Genomic DNA, 22,407 nt, shown 5'->3' with positions numbered 1-22,407 from the left:
AATTGTAGCGTTGGATGGGGCAACAAGTGTGGTCTGGTCCAACCCCCTGCAATGCATGAACCTTTTTGCCCAATGTGGGGCTCAAACCCACGACCTTGAGATTAAGAGTCTGATGCTCTACCAACTGAGCTATTACCGGTTCATGCATTGGTTACTTCCAACAACATCTGGAGGGCCACGGGGCTTCTTCACTGCTTGCCTGAAGTGTGTATCAGAACTGGCCAGGCTTTCAGTTGCTGGGGAATTCAAAGACAGGCTTGAAGGCATCTCCATGACAACCTTCTCTGTTACAACCATCCCATGTCACTCTGAGGGACACCTCAGTGGTGAGCTCATATATGAATCATTTCTGCAGAAAGTCCTGGAGTTACATTTCAAGGCGATTGTTGCTGTAACACGAGCGCACACCCTGCTGTGGGCTGGTTGGAGAGAAAGGACTGTGTGTTTAATTTGTCAATAAATTAACCAGCAGCTATGCAGAAATGATGCCTGTGGTTAAATTCCATTCTTAATAGGTTAATCGGGCAGACACGGAGAAGCAGCTGCACATTAGATCAGGTTAGTGCAGGATTTGTAATGCAACCAAACATGACCAGGCACCTGCATGGATGGTTTAACATCTGCCCCATCCATCTACAAAAAAGAAGAATTTCTTTCTTTTTCCAAAAAAAGGAACTCTCTCCCCCCCCCCTCTAATTAAATGCAGTTATTTAGTTATTTAGGGTTGTGTCCAACTAAGTCTTACCTGGAGAAGACCTCCTGATATTATTTTTAATAAGCCTGCTCTGAGTAGGACTAACATTGGACACAACCCTTAAGTTATATAATTTCTTTTTTTTAAAAACAAAAACACTTTTATTGATAAATGCAATACTTACAAACACAAACCAGAACACTAAACAAACTTATTATGCATAGATACATACACCACATGATCTGGAAGCTGTACGCTGGCTCCCTTGGCCAATAAAGCGAGATGAGCGCCGCAACCCCAGAGTCGGTCACAACTGGACCTAATGGTCAGGGGTCCCTTTACCTTTACCTTTACATACACCTCTCAACTTAGATTACAAAAAAACAACAACAAACATACAAACTAAAAATACAGACATAAATTTTGACTTCTGTATATGTGGCTTCCTTTGTTTCTTTTCTTCTTTTTGCTGTGTTATCAATCTTATTTTTGACTATCTCATCTTATACCCATTTCTTCTCAATTTTTTACTCTATAAGTTTCATTCATTGCATATTGATATATTGATATTGATATATTAATACCAGAAAAATGTTTTTTGATGTATTCCTTCACGCATGTCCACTCCTCTATCAGTTTTCTGGTCTGATTGGCCTCTTACCCCTGCTGTAAATCTTGCTGATTCTATATATTCACAAAATCTTATTTGCCATTCTCTTATTGAGGGAGTTTTTTCCTCCCTTCCAATTTTTTGCTATAATCATTCTGGCCACAGTTATATCATTGCAACAAATTTCATCCTGGTTAACGCTACAGTTTCTAAGTGGCACACAATGATTATAGAGAGATATCCTCCAAGTTTCCCTATTTTCCAGGGACAGTCCTAGATTTACAGAAGCCACCCTGTTTCTGATTAGTCCCCGGAATATCCTGCTTTCCCTTAGGACATTCCTATTTTCATTGAAGAAATGTTGGAGGGTTTGTATATATGAATGAGATAGTTCAGTTGAGGTTAACATTAAAGTTAGAAAAGCTTTCTTAAAATGCCTGCTGAAAAAAATAAAGTCTTCACCACACACCAAAAGTTCAACAGAGACAGGGCCTGTATGATCTCAGCCAGAAATGGGGCCACAATGCACATCTCCTGTGGAGTTCAAGACAATGATCTCAGGGATCAGGACTCCCCAAAGTCCAAGTTTCACCAGGAAGTAGTCTGACCATGACAAATCCCCCCCTAAAACGTATATGCTGATTGATTAAAAGCAAGAACCACCGCTTAAAAACAGGCAATGGGGTTAATGCACCTCTCCCCAATATCTGGACCACTCCTCTTTCTGTTTGCGATGCCCACCAGCTGATATTCAGGGCCATGTGCTGCCTCAGAAAGTGGAGGTTGAGCACAGCCCCTGTCTGGGTCAGGATTGGTTCAGCTGCTGGTCAGCATAGCAACTCAGAGACGAGCAATAAAGTTGACTACAGAGAAACCTACAGCCAGAACTGACAATCTGTGCCTCCCTCTTCCCTCTAAGTCTCCTTCTGGTCTGGCTGCTTTCCCAGCAGTCTTGAACTCCATTGGGGAGGGGGGCCCTGTGCTCTTTCCTCTGCAAAGCTCTCTGTGCCCTTGGAGACAAGGGAGGAGGGGAGCTGAATACAGTGGGACTGGCAGGCTCCTGTGAATCTCAGTCCCCACCTCCTCCTCAGCTGCCTGTCCTGTGTCTGCAGTGCTCTCTGCCTCTTCTTCCTCTCTCTCACTCTAGCCTGTTGCTTTTTCAGCATCCATCCATTCTGACCTCACTTCATCCTCTGACCTATCTTCCTTATCCCACCACCACTCCCCTGGCTCTTCCTCTTCCTCTTCTGAGACTTCCCTGAAGGGCTTCCTGGCTGCAGCCTCCCACCATTCCTCATCGTCCAGATGGTCCATAACACTCTGTGGCTAGTAGCCACTACTAGCACTACCCTCTATGGAATTGTCTAATCCTCTTTTTTTAAAAAAGAAGAAGAAAAGACATCTTCCCATGTAGCTGGCGAGCTATTTCAGTGTTTGTTTTAATCTTAGTCTTTCTTTTTTAACACCTTCCAGGCGATAACAGCTTTGGTGGGAAACGCAGCTTGGGCTTCTTAGCAGCTGTGACAGAGTCAGGTGAGGGGAAGTAGAACAAAGAGCATCATCAAAGCACCATCTTGTTGGGTTCTAAGTGGAGCATCATGCTGCCTGCAGCAACGAGACGATAGGACATGCTGCTTGGGAGAGGTGGCTCGGTGACACTTCTCCTATAAATAAAAACTGTCGAGCCAGCCTGTGCGAAGTATCCAGATCCCAGAAAAAAAGAAGCTTGATAATTAGTGTAAAAGGTACACTGTGCTTCATTAAGGACACGGCTGCTCCATTGCCTGGCTGTGCTTCCTGTTGACTTCTGGTTGCAGGCCAAAGTTCAAATGGTGCAGCTTCCTCGATGTCAGTGCTGGGGAAAGCTGCACTTTGGGAGTAGGAAAATCACTTATTTAATCAATCACTTAGTCCTCAGAAATGTAGGCAGCTGCCTTTGCACACAGGCGCTCCAATGTTCAATCCTAGCATCTCCCAGCAGGGCTGGGACAGATGCTACTCTGAAATCATACAGGGTTGGATTTGATATCCCGCTTTATCACTACCCGAAGGAGTCTCAAAGCGGCTAATATTCTCCTTTCCCTTCTTCCCCCACAACAAACACTTTGTGAGGTGAGTGGGGCTGAGAGACTTCAAAGAAGTGTGACTAGCCCAAGGTCACCCAGCAGCTGCATGTGGAGGAGCGGGGACGTGAACCCGGTTCACCAGATTACGAGTCCACTGCTCTTAACCACTACACCACCCTGGTTGCTGCCAATCAGTGTAGAAAATACTGAGTTGGATGAGCAATGGTCTGACTTGGTATAAGGCAGATCCTGACTTTCCTAAGTTAACAGGACTATGAGTAGCACATCTGAGGCTGGGGATTCTGTTTAGAGTGGACACTAACACTTCACCAACAAAGAGAACCAGAGAATTGCACAAAGTTTGCCTATGTTGATTTATAATTTAAGTAGGAATATTCAGTGTTGTCAGCTGCTTTATTCTGTCTCCCCTGCTCCCACCCTGGGCAGGACCATCTTGTGACTTGACTTTTGTACAAGGAGCAAAAAAAGAAACACTAACTCTCTTTCCCATTGGAGAAGTGGAGCTATATCTGAATAAGCGTGCATGCACATGAAAGCTCATACCAATAACAAACTTAGTTGGTCTCTAAGGTGCTACTGGAAGGAATTTTTATTTTTATTTTGTTTTGACTATGGCAGACCAACACGGCTACCTACCTGTCACTGGAACTGTACCTGTAAGACTTCAGCATAGTAAGAGGTTTAGGACCCCTGCCAGGGGATGTGCTGTGCCATGGCTGTTGTACTAGCAAATCAGGACACAGCACCTGCTTTTCACGCAGAAGTTCCCATGTTCAATTTCGGCATCCCCAGGTAGGGCCAGGAGACACGCCTGCCAGCCAGTGGAGACAAATACTGAGCTAGGTGGAGCTGATTTGGTATAAGGCAGCTTCCTTTGTTGCAAATGAACAAAACAGCAAGCTCACCTTGAGAGAACCTGGTGGCCAGCCTATGTGCTTTTCCACTGTGGCTTGACCTACAAATATTAGCAAACGGCAAGCTTTATCTGCACCCCATGAAACACGTCAGCTGTAGGTTTTTGCAGCTCCATCAGCACTTAAAGGTAAAGGCCAGGTAATTTCTATCACACGCACAAACACACACACCACCAGGTGGCTGGCAGCCTTAACTTGAAGGTTGTGTCCTCATTTTCTACAAAGCAAAGGCAAAACCTGCTGGCTCAGTGCATCTCCAACTGCTTTTGTGTACGTAATGTGCTTCCCAGAGCGCCGGGCGATGTACACACCTTCAAAGCCAAGGGTGTATAAAGGTCTACTGAAGCCAAGGGCACAGAAAGGTTTGTTTGCAAGTTGCACTGAGAGCCAGAGAATTGGCAGGAACGCGGTGACTTTCGTTCACCTTGAATGCATGCCTTATTTGCATTAGGGTGGCCTTGTGTTCTGCCTTTAGAGAGGACCGTCTCTCTGTTTGAAGAAGGTCATCTGGTTCGAGTCCAGCCTAAAGAGTTATTTTTGTATTCATTTACAATAAATAAAGAATATGCAAAACCAAGGCAGCGCAAAACGTAAAGTTGTAATACTACCAAATCATCAGTTAAGAATGGTTTGTGTAACAACAATAAAAGCCTCCCAAAGGGCCAATCTGAACAGGTACATGTTTGTAAAGATATCTCAAAGAAAGCAGGACTGATTCTGGCAGGACTTCTACTGGTGGGATGTTCTGCAGGGGGCAGTCTGGCACTCCAAAGGCTTGGTTCCTGGTGGAGCCTGGCCAAATCTCGGCCATGGGATGACCAATGAAAGTGCCCCGCCAGAAGATGTCAGTGATCAAAGTGTAGCATGTAGAATAGCAAATCATTAAGGTACATTGGGCCCAGGTGGTTTAGGGCTTGCTGAATAAACCTAAGAGCCAGGGGGGTGTCGTGGTTACTGCGTCCTGGGAGACCTTGAGATCAGTCAAGTTGCAAGTGCTAGCTTAACTGCATCGGCACACTCTGCCTCGAGTAGTTGTTTTTTAACCAGTGTGCCATGGCACCCTCGGGTGCCTTGAATGATGGTCAGGGGTGCCATGGACAACACTGGCCTCTGTCCCTCTTTTCTCCCCCCCCCCTCCTCTGATGGCCTCTCGCGTCTCTGCCTCCCAAAGGCTTACACAGCTGTTTGTTGCAGCAGCCCTGGCTACAAGCTCCTCAGGCGAATGGTGCCTCTAGGAGGCACCTCTCTTTGGGCCAGTGGGTCTACTCTGGGTAGGGCTTACTTGGCCATGGACATACATGTGATCCTTGCTTTGGCAATGAAGCTGTCATAAGCATGATCACCAGGGAACTGATAGTTACTTCAAGGGCTCAGTGGCCCAGGCTCATGACCCAAATTTGCTTACAATCTGCAAATGCAAATAATAATTAAAAAAAAAGCAGGGAAAGCATCAGAAGATCTGGGGCCTGTTGCAAATAACAGGCATGTTTAGCCTGGAAAAGAGGAGACTGAGAGTAGATACAATATCCATCTTCAATTATCTAAACGACTGCCACCAACATTGTTTTCTCCTGCTCTGGAGGCTAGGACCTGAACCAATGGAATCAAGTGACAAGAAAGGAGATTCTGACTAAATATCATGAAGTATGTTCTGACAGTAAGAGCTGTTTGCTTGTGGAACAGACTCCCACAAGAAGGTGGTGGACTCTTGGAGGTTTTTAAGCAGAGTTTGGATGGCCACCTGTCATGAATGCTTTAGTTGAGATTCCTGCATTGCAGGAAGTAGGACTAGTTGACTCTAGTTGGGATCTCTTCCAACTCTGCAGTTCCATGATTCCATCCAAACCCTTACAACTTGACACAAAGCACTGATTGTTGCAGCTGGTTGGGTAAAGATACAACATTTAATTCACCTCTGCGCTGAAACATGGATGGTCTGCACCCTTTCAGAGAGACTACACAGAACTTCGTGGCAGCCACTGAGGAACACTGGCCTCAAGGGTGTGAAATGCGACAGGCCGCCGGCGAGCACTATAGGCTGTACTAGGTGGCTTGACGTAGGAGACCATGTAGACGCTGTTCATCACTCCAGGCACATTCTGGCCCCATTTTTTCACAATGTGCTCGAAAAGCCCATAGTTGGTTGGTGGTTCTGAAATGAGGACAAAGGCAAAAGTGGGCAGAGAAACTGTCCTAGTTTCTACACACAGCCATCCATTCCTCTGGATCCTCTGCACAGGGAAATCATCATCAGAATTCAAGGACCACATTACAGCTGGGCAAAAATGCTCAAGCAGGATGCAAAGCAAGGCAAGTGAGAGGGTGTGGTCTGGGGAAAGCGGGGTGACTAAGGAGGAGGTGTGACCTGGAAAGAGTCATGAAGGCCAGGTAGAGAGGACCTTGGACCTGAGTTTCTCCACCCTTGCTCTAGGGATGGAGGTACTTATCTGAAAAGTCTCCTGCACCCAGAGCAGCTTGCCTGCATGTTAAGATCAATGACAGAGGCTCTTCTCATTTGCCTGCCACTCATGACAGGCATTCGGGACAGGGCTGTCTTTGTAGTAGCCCCACAACTTTAGAATTCATACCAGGTGGCCTTAGAGACCCACCTGTTTTCATTGGCTTATTCTTCTTCTCTGTTTTGCTACTGAGCTTCCTGGATTGATGGTCTTGCAGAAAGTTTGCAGTTTATTTATTTCTGAGCTTAGCCCCTGGGCCTTAGGTTAGGTGAAATGCTGGAAACAACTTTGATGTGATTTGTGCAACATTTTTTTCTGATGTGATTTACAGATTTACCAATTCGGAAACAAGACCTAGCCATTCAAAATTTGAAATTCAAGCCCTCGACAGCTTGGGACAGGTTTACTTGAATGGTCTCCTTACCCTATATCTGCCCACTCAACCACTTCCATCTGTGCAACTGGCACATTTACAAGTGTCACATAATGTCCGTTCTGCACTTGTAATGAATCAGTGCTTCAGTATGGCAGCACCAACTCTTTGGAACTCCCAGACTGTTGATATTAAGCCCCCTGATGCATATTATGCTCTAGGAGGCAAATATACACTTCCAGAGATAATGCTAAATGCATTAAAGGTAAAGGGACCCCTGACCATTAGGTCCAGTCGTGACTGACTCTGGGGTTGGGGCGCTCATCTCGCTTTATTGGCCGAGGGAGCCGGCGTTTGTCCACAGACAACTTCTGGGTCATGTGGCCAACATGACTAAGCCGCTTCTGGCAAACCAGAGCAGTGCACGGAAAAGCCGTTTACCTTCCCGCTGGAGCGGTACCTATTTATCTACTTGCACTCTGATGTGCTTTCGAACTGCTAGGTTGGCAGGAGCAGGGACCGAGCAACAGGAGCTCACCCTGTCGCGGGGATTCAAACTGCCAACCTTCTGAGGCAAGTCCTAGGCTCTGTGGTTTAACCTACAGCGCCACCATTAATTCTGGTAAATGAACCACCATAGATGCTAGAGGGCTGAGAAAATTTGTGTCCTGGGCTTTTTAGCCTTGCCTACCCAGGTACCATCTGAAAGCAAAAGGACACATTGTTTTTGAAATATATTGACATTATTTTCAGCTCTCCTACCCCACTAATGTAAACCGCTTCATGCTTTGGTTTGCTTTGCTTAAGCAGCATATAAATCTTTCCAAACAAAGTATCTAACCAATGAATTATCCGGGCAGAAACACAAGTGAGGAGAATATTGCAAGCACTGTGATGCATAGGGCAAAAATAAAAATAAAAATCTGTGTGTTTGGATGACTTTCTCGGCATTATGATGATGATGGAATAAACCTGGCAATAAACCAAAGGCCTTAATGAGGGGAAGGGATGGGCAATCCAAATAGCAGGTAGAAGAGATGGGGAACCTGTAACTCTCAGAACGTTGCTAGACTACAGCGGCCAACATCCCTGCCCATTGGTCATGCTGGCTGGGACTGTCGTCCAATAACATCTGGAGGGCCATAGGTTTGCTAGTTACAATATTCTTTTAATGCAGGGATGGGGAAGCTGTGTGAACATAGTTCAGATGTTGCTGAACTACAGCCCCCTTCATCTCTGACTATTGACCATGATCAGAGTTGGAGGCCATCAACATCTGGAAGTTCCTACAGTATTCGCACAGGATCCCCGTGGAATAGATTCTTGGGATGTTAATGGGTCAATGGGATGTTAATAGGTTAACAGGACCATATAATAAATGATGGATTGGTATGCATGATGAGAGCAACCTCCGCTGTTGTCAACCTTCAAGGTTGCCTTGTCTCTCTTTTCTTTTCTTGACATGCTACCACATACCAACAAGCGGGTAGTCTGTCTTCTCTGGGATCCAAGCCATTTTGTGTCTATTCCATTTGCGAAGCGGAGGCAGCAAAGGGTTGTAGCCGTGCCTATTATATTGATCGTCATATTGCGATACTAAGTGATGGTGTTTCGGTTCTTCGTGGTGGGTCAATATGTACTTCTTTGGCAGGCCCTAAAGTATAACACATGCTGAGCGTTAGCACAAGAATCCATTCTGCCTTTGGAGACATGCAGCCCCAGATCTGTCTTCCCACCCTCTCTATTACTTACATCCAGCTGCTTCATAATTCTTTTCATCACAATTCGGTCTGGAATCTGACCTGGGTAACGAACGTAATCTCGGTCATAGGTGCTTTCGCCAGTTCCCTCATGGTCACGTATGAACTATGAAAATGCAGACAAGTGGCAGTCACTCTTTGGGAAGCAAGCATGGTTTATTCACGCACCTTGGAGTCCTGGAGCAAAATTATGACCCTCTCAGATTCCACAGCAAGGGTAAGGAACAAATGGGCATCCATATCTTCTTGGTCTCCAGTGGTGGCTAGCATGTGACTCTCTAGATGTAATAAGACTCCAAGCTCCATAAACCCCAGTCAGCAAAGAGATAGTGGAAGTTGTAGTTCATCAACTTCTGAAGTCTGTCTAATCCTGTGCTCCCCGACCTCAGGTCTCCAGCTACAACTCCCATCATCCCTGACCACTGGTCCTGCTAGCAAGGGACATGGGAATTGTAGTCCAAAAACAGCTGGAGACCCAAGGTTGGGAAACCCTGGTCTAATCCTTTCTTAAAGCCACCCATCTTCTGCCAGTGAATTCCATCGTTCAGCTCTGAAGAAGTGCTTCCTATTGTCCTGGATCTCTGACATTCACATTTGCTGGGTGTCTCCAAGTTCTGGTATAGTGCATAATCCGATGCATAAACACTGTGCAAATGTTTTTACACCTCTATCATATTACCACCCCACGATATAAGCTGGAAAACCCAATTTTCAGAGCAACTCCCAACAGAAAGTCCAAGATAATCCAAGTAAAGTTATACACAAATTCTTGCAAAAACAAAATAACACAATCAGATAAAATCTGGCTTTCAAAATTACCAGAGATCCAAAATGACTGGCGTTTTCAAAAGTGTTTTCATGTGGCGCCAACAAGCCCTGGTTGCCACTCTGGGAAGAGAATTGCCAGATCCAGGGGTCTCCACTGAGAAGACCCTGCCAGTAGTTACACCCACCTCACCTCTAACATAATGGTCCCCAAGAAATTTATACAGTCATTCAGGAAGTTGTTTTGGACTAATTCACCCCATTGGTCCATGTAGCTCAGAATTGTGTACATAATCATACGACCTTCTGTAGACATCTGAAGGCAGCCCTTTATTGGGATGCTTTTAATCCATGTTGTTCTGCTGTGTTTTTGTATATTCTCCTGGAAGCCACCCAGAGTGGGCTGGAGCAATCCAGTCAGATAGGGAGAGTACAAAAAATAAACTTATTATTATTATCATCACACTGACTGGAAGTAGCACTCTGTGGTTTCAGATGGGGGACAGATTTGTCTGGAGATGCTAGGGACGCCTCCTTCATGTCAAGCATCTGCTCTACCAGCTCATCCTGAGTCAGACCATGTGTCCATCTACTGCAGTATTGTCTACACTGACCAGAAGTGGCTTCCCAGGGTTTCAGAGAAAGTATCTCCTAAGCCCTACCTGGAGAGACCAGTGATTGAACCTGGGACTTTCTGCCTGTGTCGAGCTGCAGTAGTTGGTTTCTAAACCACACAGAGCTTAATAATAATAATAATAATAATAATAATAATAATAATAATAATAATATAATATATTTATACCCCGCCCATCTGGCTGGGTTTCCCCAGCCACGCTGGGTGGCTTCCAACAGAATATTAAAATACAATAGTCTATTAAACATTAAAAACTTCCCTAAACAGGGCTGCCTTCAGATGTCTTCTAAAAGTCTGGTAGTAGTTTCTTCCTTTGACATCTGATGGGAGGGCGTTCCACTGGGCGGGTGCCGCTACAGAGAAGGCCCTCTGCTTGGTTCCCTGTAACTTGGCTTCTCGCAGAGAGGGAACCGCCAGAAGGCCCTCAGCACTGGACCGCAATGTCCGGGCAGAACGATGGGGGTGGAGACACTCCTTCAGGTATTCTTTATAGGAATGCAAGCCCTTTGATCTGTGGCTAGAAATGGACCAGGAAATTAATGTGTCCCATCAATTTTATCCCATGTTATAGCTGTTGGGGGTGGGGTGATGCTTCATTAGAATCTTCTCCCTCCCCTCTCTACTGCAACCACCTGGGATTTAGTTCCCCTTATTTCTTTCCTTCCCAAACCTACCTTTTTTCTTTCTTCCAGCCAGTTTCCAATAAGTACTTTAGTAGAATATTTGGGTTCTACCTTCCAGCCGGGCGTGTACCATTCCTGTGCATCTCTAGACTGAGTAAACATGGTCCCGTTCACATGCTTTGGCAAATAGTGAACTTGAAAGGTCCTAGACTTCCATCTCTGTATGTGCAGAGCAGGACATTTAACCTCTGATGTTCCTTGGTCTCGGGTTGCCTATTGTTGACCATCCCCATGGTAACACTCCAGGCAACAAGGGATTCTACCGTGGTGAAATCAGTTCTACTATTCCACTGAAGGCAACAAAACACGTGTTTGTGAATGGACGCAGAATAAGGGGATAATTTGCTGCTTACCCCCCAAAGATGAGGAACCCAAATCCAGAGGCATGATAGGCTGGGGCTGGTGGAACTGGAATCCAGCAACATGAAGATTACCCACAACTGGATTGCAATCTCACCCCTGTGAAGATGTCTGGGTTTGGACAGAAAAGGGCACCATCCTTATGCATGCCTACTCAGAAACTACTCCCATTGGGTTAACCTGGAACCAGTGGTGTAGCGTGGGTTGTCAGCACCCGGGGCAAGGCAAGTAATTTGCGCCCCCTAACCCGTGGATTTGCGCCCCCTAACCTGTGGATTTGCGCACCCTAACCCTAACCCACAGATGTTGCGCCCGGCGTGGCCGGCCCCCCCTGCACCCCCCACGCTACGCCACTGCCTGGAACTTACACTTAGCTAAATGTGTACAGCAGGCATGTCCAACTCCCAAGAGACTGCGATCTACTCACAGTATTAAAGAACTGACAGTGTTGTTGAGCTTTATTTAGGGAGCCAGATTCCCTCATTTTCCATTAGCATGCTCTACCTAGTGGCAGACAGCACTACCACAAACAGCACAATGTGCCAAAGCAAACCTATATTGCCCTCTAGGGAAGCCCATGCAGCTGCAGTGGTGGCTAGGCGCTCACTCTCCCCACCCCCTACCCAACTTAGGCTAGTAGTCCAATTGCAACTCTAACTACACTGTCTGATTTTTGCCTCCTTTATTTATGCATTTGTTACTTGCCAAGGTAGACTACTGCAAAGCATTTAGTGTGGGGCTACCTTTGAAGATGTCTCAGAAGCTTCGGTTGGTACAAAATGGGTTGTATCCAACTAAGTCCTGCTCAGAGTTTACCCATTGCAATTAAAAGATCTATGGTATGTCATATCTGCTAACTCCTGTGGGTCAGCTGTGAGTGGAGCTAACATCGGATACAATCTGATGTGTCCACCTGGCTATTGTTTTGGACCAGGTGGTCAGAATGCAGGCACACCAACGCCTGTTAGAATTCCTGCTCTGTGATTGCAGTCATGGGATTGTTGTCTTTCATGTGACGGTGTATGTTTTGACTCCAGAGAGTGGGAAGTGACGGAGACAGGGTGTTTGTCTTACTGTGTTCCGTGAAGTGGGACTATTGTCCTTTGTTTTCTCTCTCTTTGCTGTCTGATGCTAGAGAGAGAGGGAGCCATGTTGGAGTGCTCCGTCTATGTTTATATGTACATAAAGTAGATTAGCCAAAATGCTGAGTTGCTGAGGTCTGTGACGCACACTGCGAACACTCTGCGGATCCCTAAATGTGCGGGTGTCTGTTGGCATCGGTCGCTGTGATGTTCGGGCTGAAGAAAGCTTTTGAAGCTCCCGAACGAACAACCAGGAGGGAGAGAACATGCCAGTCAGGCATGTGTGTCTGCAAGGGTCCTACTCAAGTGTAGGACGAGCTCCTGACAATGCCTAGTGGGGTCTTTGCCTCCACCCCCCAATATTTTCTGGTAGAGGGCTGGGCCCCCTTGATGACGAGTAGGCGGAGGAGGCTGAGCACAGTGCGGTTCAATGGCTGGCTTCTCCTGAGCATGAGAGAGGAAGTCACATCACACTGGGTTCCCTGCTTGGCCTCCTCCCAGCGGCACAAGGTCTCTATCCCCTTTCTCCTTGGTCTAACATCATATAATATCTTCATGACTGAGTGGATGGTGGAATGGGGATTTGAACCCTGATGTCCCTGATACTAGTCCAACATTCTGACCACCACTCCAATTTTGTTAAATTGTGGGGGCGGGGTAGGGAACCCTTCCAGGGATTTGGGGCTCCAGTTGCCCCCCAGGGATACTAGGTACAGACTCCAGTCTTGCTCCTCTAAAAAAGCATCTAAACATTTGAGGGTTTGTAGGAATGGTTTGCCAAGAATGGTCACATGACTGATCCCCTACAGAAAAAAAGGTTGGCACAAAAAGCTGAAAGACACAAAGCTGTTTCCCAATTATCTTGTCCTTAAATTGGCAACATTCAAACATTTATTGAGGTTGCTTCTTTTCCTAAATATCATCCATATGAAGATTTTTTAAAAAGGGTTCAACAACCTTGGACCATAAGCACTACAGTGGTACCTCGGGTTAAGTACTTAATTCGTTCTAGAGGTCCGTTCTTAACCTGAAACTGTTCTTAACCTGAAGCACCACTTTAGCTAATGGGGCCTCCCGCTGCTGCTGTGCCGCTGGAGCACAGTTTCTGTTCTCATCCTGAAGCAAAGTTCTTAGCCCGGGTATTTCCGGGTTAGCAGAGTCTGTAACCTGAAGCGTATGTAACCTGAAGCATATGTAACCCGAGGTACCACTGTATTAGGGTTGCCACATGAACATACGTGTGCACAGAACAATTTATTAAACTGCTTAACATGTACATATGAGCTCTCTTTAAGGCAGGGGATGTTAACTTTTGTCCTACCAGACTCCTTCTCCAAGATCTTAGCTTAGCCAGCTTAGCTTAGCTTAGCCAGCATATATCATTCTCAATATGTATATTGTTCTCAATACTGAGAAAAACTCCTTGTGGTTGTTAAACCATGATGGCATCAGTGTGTGTGTGTGTGTGTGTGTGTGTGATTTCCAGCAGAACATAGCTCAATTCCCATTGTAAGCATAAGGTTGGGTGTGTTTGTCTCTCTCTGTGTTATGCCATGCTCCCCACAGCAGCCATTTTTCATTATGCCATACCCCCTAGCAGCCATTTAGTGTCATATCATAGCCCCTCCATGGTAGCTATTTTATGGCTGGTGCCCCAGCACTCTCTCAAAGTTCAGGATGTTCCCGCCGGTCCAAAATGGTCAGACATCCCCGATTTAGAAAGATGTTTTTTGGTTTTATAAGCTCTTTATAAAATTGACTATCTTGTCCAGCCCTCTTTTACCAGAAGGGAAATTCAACCAGTCTCTGTCGAAGAAGGTCAGAATCCCGTGGAACCCACTTTCAATGTGGTACCAAGTCACTGCTATGCCATTGTCCTCCAATCTTTTCTTGTAGAGTAATCCATCGTCCCTCAGGACGTCGTATTCACAGGTCACGATGCAGGTCTCAGGAAGCAGGCGGACAATGGCATCGTCGACAAGGAGGGGCGAACACTCTGAAGAACTTAGGACCTTCACTTTGTTGTAGACTTCATCATCACAGGGAACTGTCGCCACGGGCTTGTAGCCTCTGGTTTTAAATTCACTCGGGATGTTTTCTGCACTCAGCCATTTCTTGTACTTCAATCTCAGGTCCACCGGAACATGAGAGCCTTCCAAAATATCTTCGAGGAGTGAAGCTTCCCCATTCACATGTTGCAATATGTAAAAAGCAGCCCGTTCCCTGAATAAAATGGGCACGGCGTGGTTTTGCTGGTATGAAGGCAAGTTGAAGTCTACAGCCTGGAGGCCCGGGTAAATGAGGATCTGTGCACGCACTTTTGCAAGGCCTGGTCTATTCACTAAACTCTGGGAGATACAGGCAGCCATGCAGCCACCTGCGCTGTCACCAGCAATGATGACACGGGTGTTGTCCACACCATAGTCTTCTGCCGTCTCCAGAAAGTGGGTGGTGGCAGCAAGACAGTCGTTGAGCGGGGCTGGATGCTTGTGCTCAGGAGCCAGGCGGTACCTAAAGCAAAATCAATCCACAGTAAATCATCTCCATCTGAGACTGTATATGTTGCTGCTGCTTTTGAATGATCAAATCGTGGCCAGTCCCCATAGGGTGAAAGGCAGGAAGCCCACCAGCAGGTGGAGCCAGAGCCAATGACAGACAGCTAATTCTACTCTTTCCCTTTATCTCCCCTCTGCTGAGTTCTTCAGGAGCAATGCTGAGATTAAGGAGGAAGCAGACAAACCATACTTACTATCATCTCTCTATCTATCTATATCTATCTATCTCTATCATCTATCTATCTATCTATCTATCTATCTATCTATCATCTATCATCTATCATCTATCTATATCTATCTATCTATCTATCTATCATCTATCTATCTATCTATCTATCTATCTATCTATCTATCATCTATCTATCTATCATCTATCTATCTATCTATATCTATCATCTATCTATCTATCTATCTATCTATCTATCTATCTATCTATCTATCTACTATAAAAATATATTCTACCCTACCTCCCAAAGAAGCTAAGGGCAGCCAGCACACAAATGAAAAAAGCAAGTAAAACATCGTAAGAGCAGCTGCAATACAGATGCAGACTGCAAAATACGTCTCAAAAGGCTTGTTGCAGGAGGAATATCTTCACAGCACCTGTAATATTTAACAGGAGGAGGTAGATGCCACAGTACCAAAAGTACTTCCTACATTGTGTGGAATGGACCTCCTGATAAGATGGTAAAGGTAAAGGTAAAGGGACCCCTGACCAGTCATGGCTGACTCTGGGGTTGCGGCGCTCATCTCACTTTATTGGCCAAGGGAGCTGGCGTTTGTCCGCAGACAGCTTCCGGATCATGTGGCCAGCAAGACTAAACCACTTCTGGCAAACCAGAGCAGCGCACGGAAATGCCATTTACATTCCCGCTAGAGCGGTACCTATTTATCTACTTGTACTTTGACGTCCTTTTGAACTGCTAGGTTGGCAGGAGCAGGGAGCGAGCAATGGGCGCTCACCCCGTCGTGGGGATTTGAACCGCTGACCTTCTGATCGGCAAGTCCTAGGCTCTGTGGTTTAACCCACAGTGCCACCCGCGTCCCGATAAGATGGTATTGGGTTGTAAATAACAAGGCAGCAGGGCTTGGCGGAATCAAGACTAAGGTTGGTGGTGCAGGGCCCCATTTCCCCCTATATGCCATTTAGGCACATGGGCTTACCCTCCCTGGCAGTGGCATAGCATGGGAGGGGGCCACAGGGACATTGGCACAGATGCTATTAGGCAGTTGAATGCTCATGCATGCTCCGTCTGTTTCCCTCCTTCCCACTCAACTGCTCTGCATGGCCCTGGGTGCTGGCAACCCACGCTACGGCACTGCTCCATGGGCACGCAGACCCGGAAGGTGGTCCACAAAGGGAATGTTCCCCTTGGGCTGCAAAGGGCGCTCTTTCCCTGAGATGAGCAATGCTGAGCTAGATAGACAAAAGTCTGGCATGGTATAAAGTAGCCTCTTATGTATGTAGAGTGGGTTATCCGACTTGCTCAGTGCTCTTTGGAAGGTGGTCAGAGAGCTAGGGTAAGGTGCGGCTCACGGGGCAACCACACAATTAGGTTTCCTTCTCCAGCCGGCAAGTGAGCTGCTCTTAACATTTTGCCATGTTGTGGTTGAGTCCATCATGACCACGGGGGGCTGGGGGTGGGTGGGGCGGAAAACATTGACTTACTCCACAGACACAACCACAGATTCACTCTCTCGGGCCAAATAGCGGCAGATATTTTCATGGGTTTCTGAAACAAAAATATTCACAGAGTTATCCATGTATTTATTCATTAGTAAGATGTGATGATTTGATTATGTACCTCCCAGGTGCAACAGTTAATGAGAAGAACTTCATCACCACCAAAAATAAAGTAAAGGTACCCCTGCCCATACGGGCCAGTCTTGACAGACTCTAGGGTTGTGCGCCCATCTCACTCAAAGAGGCCAAGGGCCAGTGCTGTCCGAAGACACTTCCGGGTCACGTGGCCAGCATGACATCGCTGCTCTGGCGAGCCAGAGCCGCACACGGAAACGCCGTTCACCTTCCCGCTAGTAAGCGGTCCCTATTTATCTACTTGCACCCGAGAGTGCTTTCGAACTGCTAGGTTGGCAGGCGCTGGGACCGAACAGTGGGAGCGCACCCCGCCGTGGGGATTCGAACCGCCGACCTTTCGATCAGCAAGCCCTAGGTGCTGAGGCTTTAACCCACAGCGCCACCAGCGCCACCAAAAATATATGTCAACAAAATTAACAGAGAACAAACTCCCTGGGGATGTTATTGCACTATATTCATTTGACAAAATAGGGAAAATAAATATGTTTTCCCCCATGATCAGGGGGGCATCAGGGCCTGCCCCAGTCAGACTCCATCCCCTTTGGTCAACAGGGAGTGGATGGAAGAACAGTAAAATTACAGAATTGCATTATTGTAAACCACATAAATCCCAAACCTACAGTTTCTTCTAGTTCCAAAATGCAGATCACTGCCCCACCTCCCAAAAGATTTTTGTCCATTACTTTCCAGTGACTGAAGGAAGAACAGAGAGTTAAGGTGGGCTAAATTAGCAGGTTAATTACAAGCAGAGCAAATAAATAAATATAACCCCACTGAAAAGTGGTCCAAGATGCAAAGCTCCAGCCTTATACTGGAAAGCCTTGACCACCACCTTCTGATTTTTAAGTCTCTTCAAAAAGATTTCAGAGTTTTTCCTCTAGAGCCCACGAGGACTAGAAGGTTGGTGTTGTTTCTCTAAAGCTAGGATGAGGAACCTTTGGTCCTCCAGATGTTGTTGGACTCAATCGTCCCTCATCACCTTTGGTAATACAAGCTGGGGCTGATGGGAGTTAGAGTTCAGCAACATCAAGAGAGTTAAAGGTTTCCCACCCCATGCTCTAAAGCAGTGTTTCTCAAACTTGGGTCTGCAGCTGTTGTTGGACTACAACTCCCAGCATCCAGCAATAGCTGGAGTCCCAAGTTTGAGAAACACTGGTCTAACCTATCTCACAAGGTTGTTGGGAAGATATAATTGCGGGGAGAATTGTGCAGGTCAACTTGAGCTTGTTGGAGGGGTGGCGCGGTAACAAAACAAAACAAAACAAAACAAAACACAAAAAACAAAAAAAACAAAACAGCAGCAGCAACAACGATGTACAGGAATCAACAACTACCGTATTTTTTGCTCTATAAGACTCACTTTTCCCCTCCTAAAAAGTAAGGGGAAATGTGCATGTGTGTTATGGAGTGAATGCAGGCTGCGCAGCTATCCCAGAAGCCAGAACAGAAGCGCAGCTATCCCAGAAGCCAGAACAGCAAGAGGGATTGCTGCTTTCATTGCGCAGCGATCTCTCTTGCTGTTCTGGCTTCTGAGATTCAGAATATTTTTCTTGTTTTCCTCCTCCAAAAACTAGGTGCGTCTTGTGGTCTGGTGCATCTTATAGAGCGACAAATACGGTACTTTGAAACTTGTCAATAAATGATGGCTGCAGCACTTAGGATTGTAAAGGCACATCCTGACTCCAGAAAGCCCCCTTTGGCTTGAGATACTTTTGTGGTGGAATGCTTTGGTGTGGTTAGATGGCTGATTATTTTGAGGAGAAACCTTATTATGAACTGGGTTTTAATTCAGAAGAGATCCCTCTGCAAATGCTCTCTGTGTATGCATTACCCCACTTCATTCAGATGTTGACGCAGATTAAGTTTGGACATAACTCACGGATGCTTCCGAACACCCAGCCGCCTCCATGAAAGAACACGATCCCCCTCCTTCTGCCAGCAGAGGGAGCCTTCGGTTGGTAAATCCGGACAGGCACATGCTTAAACTTTGCGTCTTTAATGAAGAGCGCGTTTTCTTTCCCCAGTTTCCGGCTGTTTCGCACAAACCGCACAAACTGGATTTGTGTGCAGATATGTAGGTTTTCTAAGATCCTTCCCTTTTGAGAGTGGGACAGGGAGAAGAAACGAAAGTCATATAGGAATTAACTGGTGGCAAGTTCATCCAAACAACTATTTAGATGTTCAAAATGTAAGGATGTTTAACCCACAGTGCCACCCGCATCCCTTTTTTTGCTTCTTAGCACCCCCCCGGCCCCCACCCAGGTAATCCCACTGCCCCTTTGGGGAACTGCTGGGCTAGATGAACAAACTAGCTTTATGGAAGGCATGCTTCAGCTGATTGCTTTGAAGAAAAAGCTGCTGTGGCAATGGAGGCTGATCCACTGGCGGGAATGAGGCCCTGCTCCACCAGTCTCAGCGAGTCCCTGCCTGCCTGCCTGTTGTGCCTGTTTATCAACTTCCTCTACCACCACCCTAATCTCAGTGTTGTCCTTGTTGAACTCAGCAAAAGTTGAATTCATTGGCTCCATAGAACTGTACAATTGTAGAACTGTGGAGCTGGAAGGGACCTCCCCCCCCCCAGGGTCATCCAGTCCCACCCTGCAATGCAAATAAATTCAACAAAACCCCCTCTAGGTAGCCATCCAACCTCCAATGAAAGAGAGAGCCCACCATTCTCCGAGGGAGTCAGTTCCACTGTCAAACAGCTCTTATCATCAGAATGGTTCATAGGAAACTCTTTCATTATAATTTGAATCCACTGGTTTGGGTCCTACCAACCTGGTGGGATCCTGGTGGTCATCTAAGTCCAACACACACACACCTCTGCAATGCCGGCATCTCAACCCTCGGTCCCCCATCCAATTTGAAACCATACTGGACCCTGCTTAACTTTGCAAATGTGCTAGCAGTTTTATTGCTGCACCACTAGGAGGCCAGCTTGCTCCATCTTCCATGCCACAGCTCTTCAGATATTTTGAGGACAGCTCTCCTATCAACTCTCAGTCTCCTCTTTACCAGGCTAAACATCCCCAACTCCCTCAACTGTTCCTCATCGAGGGCATGGTTTCCAGACCATCAATCATCTTGCTTGCCCTCCTCTGCACACATTCCAGTTTGTCAATATCCTTCTTAAACGCCCCCCTCTCAATAGCTCTGGTGCCACCTTTCTGATTTCCACCTTAACACTGGGTAGCAGCTACCACAGAGCTGCAGAATCCCTCCTACATTAATTGCCTGGAGGAAACCTACCCGCCTATTAACTTTTATCTGCTTCTGAAAGGTTAATATGTAGTAAACAACACTTTCAAGGGCAAACAGCAGCCCAGGTGTGGGTGGGTGTGCTTCAGCAGGAAAGAGAGTGAGCAGGAAAAGATTGAACATGCCTCCTTCACCTCACTTCATACCATTCTCTGTGGTGGCACCTTGCCAATGGAGCTCCCTTCAGTCTGTGCTCACCTCAGATATGTTTTAAGAGGTGACTTGGAGTGCAATTTTATTGATATTATCGCAGCAGCTCTGGCCATGCCAACTTTGAGAGTTTAACTTCTGTTTTACTTCAGCACAGCTGTTTCATCTGTTAATGTTTAGGTTCCCTGGGCTCCAAACTAAAAGACGGGCACGATATAAATTGTGTAATTTATTTTTTTAAAAAAAATCTGTGTTGACTTTCTTTCTCACAAAGTTTCTTCTTTCTCATTCTTTCATTTATTCATTTGAAGTCTGCCTGTGAGCCTGCTACAAACATTACTGCTCCCACAGCAGGCAGTAATTGGCCTTTGGATGAAAATGTTCCAGAGGTCCTGTCAAACACCATTAATAATTTTTAAAACTCTCTCTCTCTCTCTCTCTCTCTCTCACACACACACACACACACACACAGAGAGAGAGAGAGAGAGAGAGAGAGAGCTGTCACATCCAGACTGTTTAAAGCACACAGGTTCCCCCAAGGAATCCTGGGAAGTGTAGTTTGCTCCTTACAGAGCTACAAGTCCCAGCAAACTGCACTTCTCATCTCAGGATAAAGGTAAAGGGACCCCTGACCATTAGGTCCAGTCGTGACTGACTCTGGGGTTGCAGCGCTCATCTTGCTTTACTGGCCAGGGAGCCAGCGTACAGCTTCTGGGTCACGTGGCCACCATGACTAAGCCGCTTCTGGAGAACCAGAGCAGTGCACAGAAACGCTGTTTACCTTCCTGCCGGCGTGGTACCTATTTATCTACTTGCACTTTGACTTGCACTTTGACTTTCAAACTGCTAGGTGGCAGGAGCTGGGACAGAGCAACGGGACCTCACCCCGTAGCGGGGATTCGAACTGCCGACCTTCTGATCGGCAGGTCCTAGGCTCTGTGGTTTAACCCACAGCGCCACCGCGTCCCTACTTCAGGATACTTTGGGGGAAAGTCACGTGCAGCGTGGATGTGACCAGAGTCTCACTCAAGTCACTGCAGAAAGTTCAGCGAAAGGCTAGCGCCAAGCAGCTACTCTGAACCTGGAGGGTTAATCCTGCCCAGTCATTCAGCACCAGAGTCAAACTTTTCTGGGTTGCGTTTAAACACTGCCAAGCTCGTTCCTTTCCTTTCCCCTCCTCCTGCCCAATAATTCCTCTTTCGTTAGATCTCTCCCTCTCCGACAGGGGAGCGCCCACTTCACCATTCTCGATGTCGGATAGAAACAGGTTAAAATCAGGAGGAGAGCGCAATTGCGCGTGGCGGATGGGGAGGCGGTTAAGTTCATGGATTTCCCGCAAGTTACAACCTCGCCTTTGGATGGAGCGCTGCGATCCACTTACCAGGACAGACGCGCCAATCAGCGTGGCGTGAATGATTCGCAACCTGGCCGGGTGCTCGACTCCAGGAGGGATCTCCGAGTTGGCGTAATCGAAATAAATGCTTCCCAGAACCAGCAGGAGGAACGCTGCCAAGAGGGCAGCCACCAGGAGCACCAGAAACGCGTGCAGGAAGCCCATGTCGCTGCGGCTCGGAAGAGCGCCTGCTTTCGCCCTTGGATTTTCCTCCTCACCGAACTTGGCTTGGGCTGTAGCTTATTTCCTGCTTTCTCCCGTGGCTGTGATACTCAGGTTGCAGGCAGCTGGAAGGAGCGTCCCTAATCCCCTCCCACGCGCGGGAGGGAACGAAAGGCGAGCCCGGGTTCCTTCAGAGCAGCAGAGAGACCGACCGAAGCCTCGCAGGATTCGATTGCCACCCCCAGAAATTCAAACGCCCCCTCCCCTTTCCCATGCAAGCCGAGCGGAGGCAAGTGTTGTTGCGCATGCAAAGAAAGAACCAGCGAAAGGTTTTCGCGTCCTCAAGGTTGCTGAACAGGTTAACAGACTATTGAGACACCCGAACAGGAAGCGCTGCAGAAGGCACGGCGAAGTGAAACTAACTTAGGCTCAGGAGCTGGCCGGGCCAAGTATTTCGTCTCTGTTGCACCTCATTGGGTGGAGAGAATGATTAAATCTAGGAGTCTCCACACAGCTCCAGCGGAGGTGGAAAACCTGTGGCTCTCCAAGTGCAATTGGACCACAACTCCTGACGGTTGGCCATACTTGCTGGCGGAGCCGTACCTGCGGGGTGGGCCGGGGCGAGGGGCGGGGGGAAGGGTTACCCAGA

At 47.0% G+C, this 22,407-nt stretch overlaps 2 protein-coding genes and 1 long non-coding RNA gene across 3 annotated transcripts; 1 reads left to right on the top strand and 2 right to left on the bottom strand.

The window, feature by feature from the left end:
* The first annotated feature begins 399 nt into the window (after window positions 1-399).
* On the top strand, window positions 400-2,995 carry LOC310684083. The gene is made up of 2 exons (XR_014514680.1): window positions 400-558; window positions 2,778-2,995. It is a non-coding gene; the product is annotated as an uncharacterized lncRNA (long non-coding RNA).
* Window positions 2,996-6,190: 3,195 nt separating this feature from the next.
* CFAP107 (cilia and flagella associated protein 107) lies at window positions 6,191-11,204 on the bottom strand. The gene is made up of 4 exons (XM_083452291.1): window positions 10,971-11,204; window positions 8,890-9,003; window positions 8,614-8,791; window positions 6,191-6,457 (listed from the first exon to the last, which is right to left on the bottom strand). The coding sequence occupies exons 1-4, from the start codon at window positions 11,079-11,081 to the stop codon at window positions 6,261-6,263; spliced, it is 600 nt and encodes a 199-aa protein (XP_083308417.1). The 5' UTR covers window positions 11,082-11,204; the 3' UTR covers window positions 6,191-6,260.
* Window positions 11,205-13,268: 2,064 nt separating this feature from the next.
* On the bottom strand, window positions 13,269-22,307 carry LOC310682897 (arylacetamide deacetylase-like 4). The gene is made up of 4 exons (XM_083452220.1): window positions 21,585-22,307; window positions 18,675-18,891; window positions 16,646-16,709; window positions 13,269-14,932 (listed from the first exon to the last, which is right to left on the bottom strand). The coding sequence occupies exons 1-4, from the start codon at window positions 21,759-21,761 to the stop codon at window positions 14,158-14,160; spliced, it is 1,233 nt and encodes a 410-aa protein (XP_083308346.1). The 5' UTR covers window positions 21,762-22,307; the 3' UTR covers window positions 13,269-14,157.
* Window positions 22,308-22,407: the final 100 nt, after the last annotated feature.

This window comes from Podarcis tiliguerta (assembly GCF_965153285.1).
Source record: "Podarcis tiliguerta genome assembly, chromosome: 8".
NCBI classification, from domain to species: Eukaryota; Metazoa; Chordata; class Lepidosauria; order Squamata; family Lacertidae; genus Podarcis; species Podarcis tiliguerta.
The sequence above is the reverse complement of the archived record's forward strand: the minus strand, read 5'-3'. Positions and strand labels throughout refer to the sequence as shown.

What these genes read in the sequence shown, in the direction of transcription:
- LOC310682897 (XM_083452220.1), bottom strand. Translation starts at nt 21,761, where the DNA reads ATGGGCTTCCTGCACGCGTTTCTGGTGCTCCTGGTGGCTGCCCTCTTG. An exon ending in TGATTGGCGCGTCTGTCCTG is followed by an intron (nt 18,892 to 21,584) that starts GTAAGTGGATCG and finishes CACTCTCAAAAG; the next exon opens with GGAAGGATCTTAGAAAACCT. An exon ending in CTGGGTGTTCGGAAGCATCC is followed by an intron (nt 16,710 to 18,674) that starts GTGAGTTATGTC and finishes TTTTTGTTTCAG; the next exon opens with AAACCCATGAAAATATCTGC.
- CFAP107 (XM_083452291.1), bottom strand. Translation starts at nt 11,081, where the DNA reads ATGTTTACTCAGTCTAGAGATGCACAGGAATGGTACACGCCCGGCTGG. An exon ending in GGCTGGAAGAAAGAAAAAAG is followed by an intron (nt 9,004 to 10,970) that starts GTAGGTTTGGGA and finishes GCATTTTCATAG; the next exon opens with TTCATACGTGACCATGAGGG. An exon ending in GAATTATGAAGCAGCTGGAT is followed by an intron (nt 8,792 to 8,889) that starts GTAAGTAATAGA and finishes GTTATACTTTAG; the next exon opens with GGCCTGCCAAAGAAGTACAT.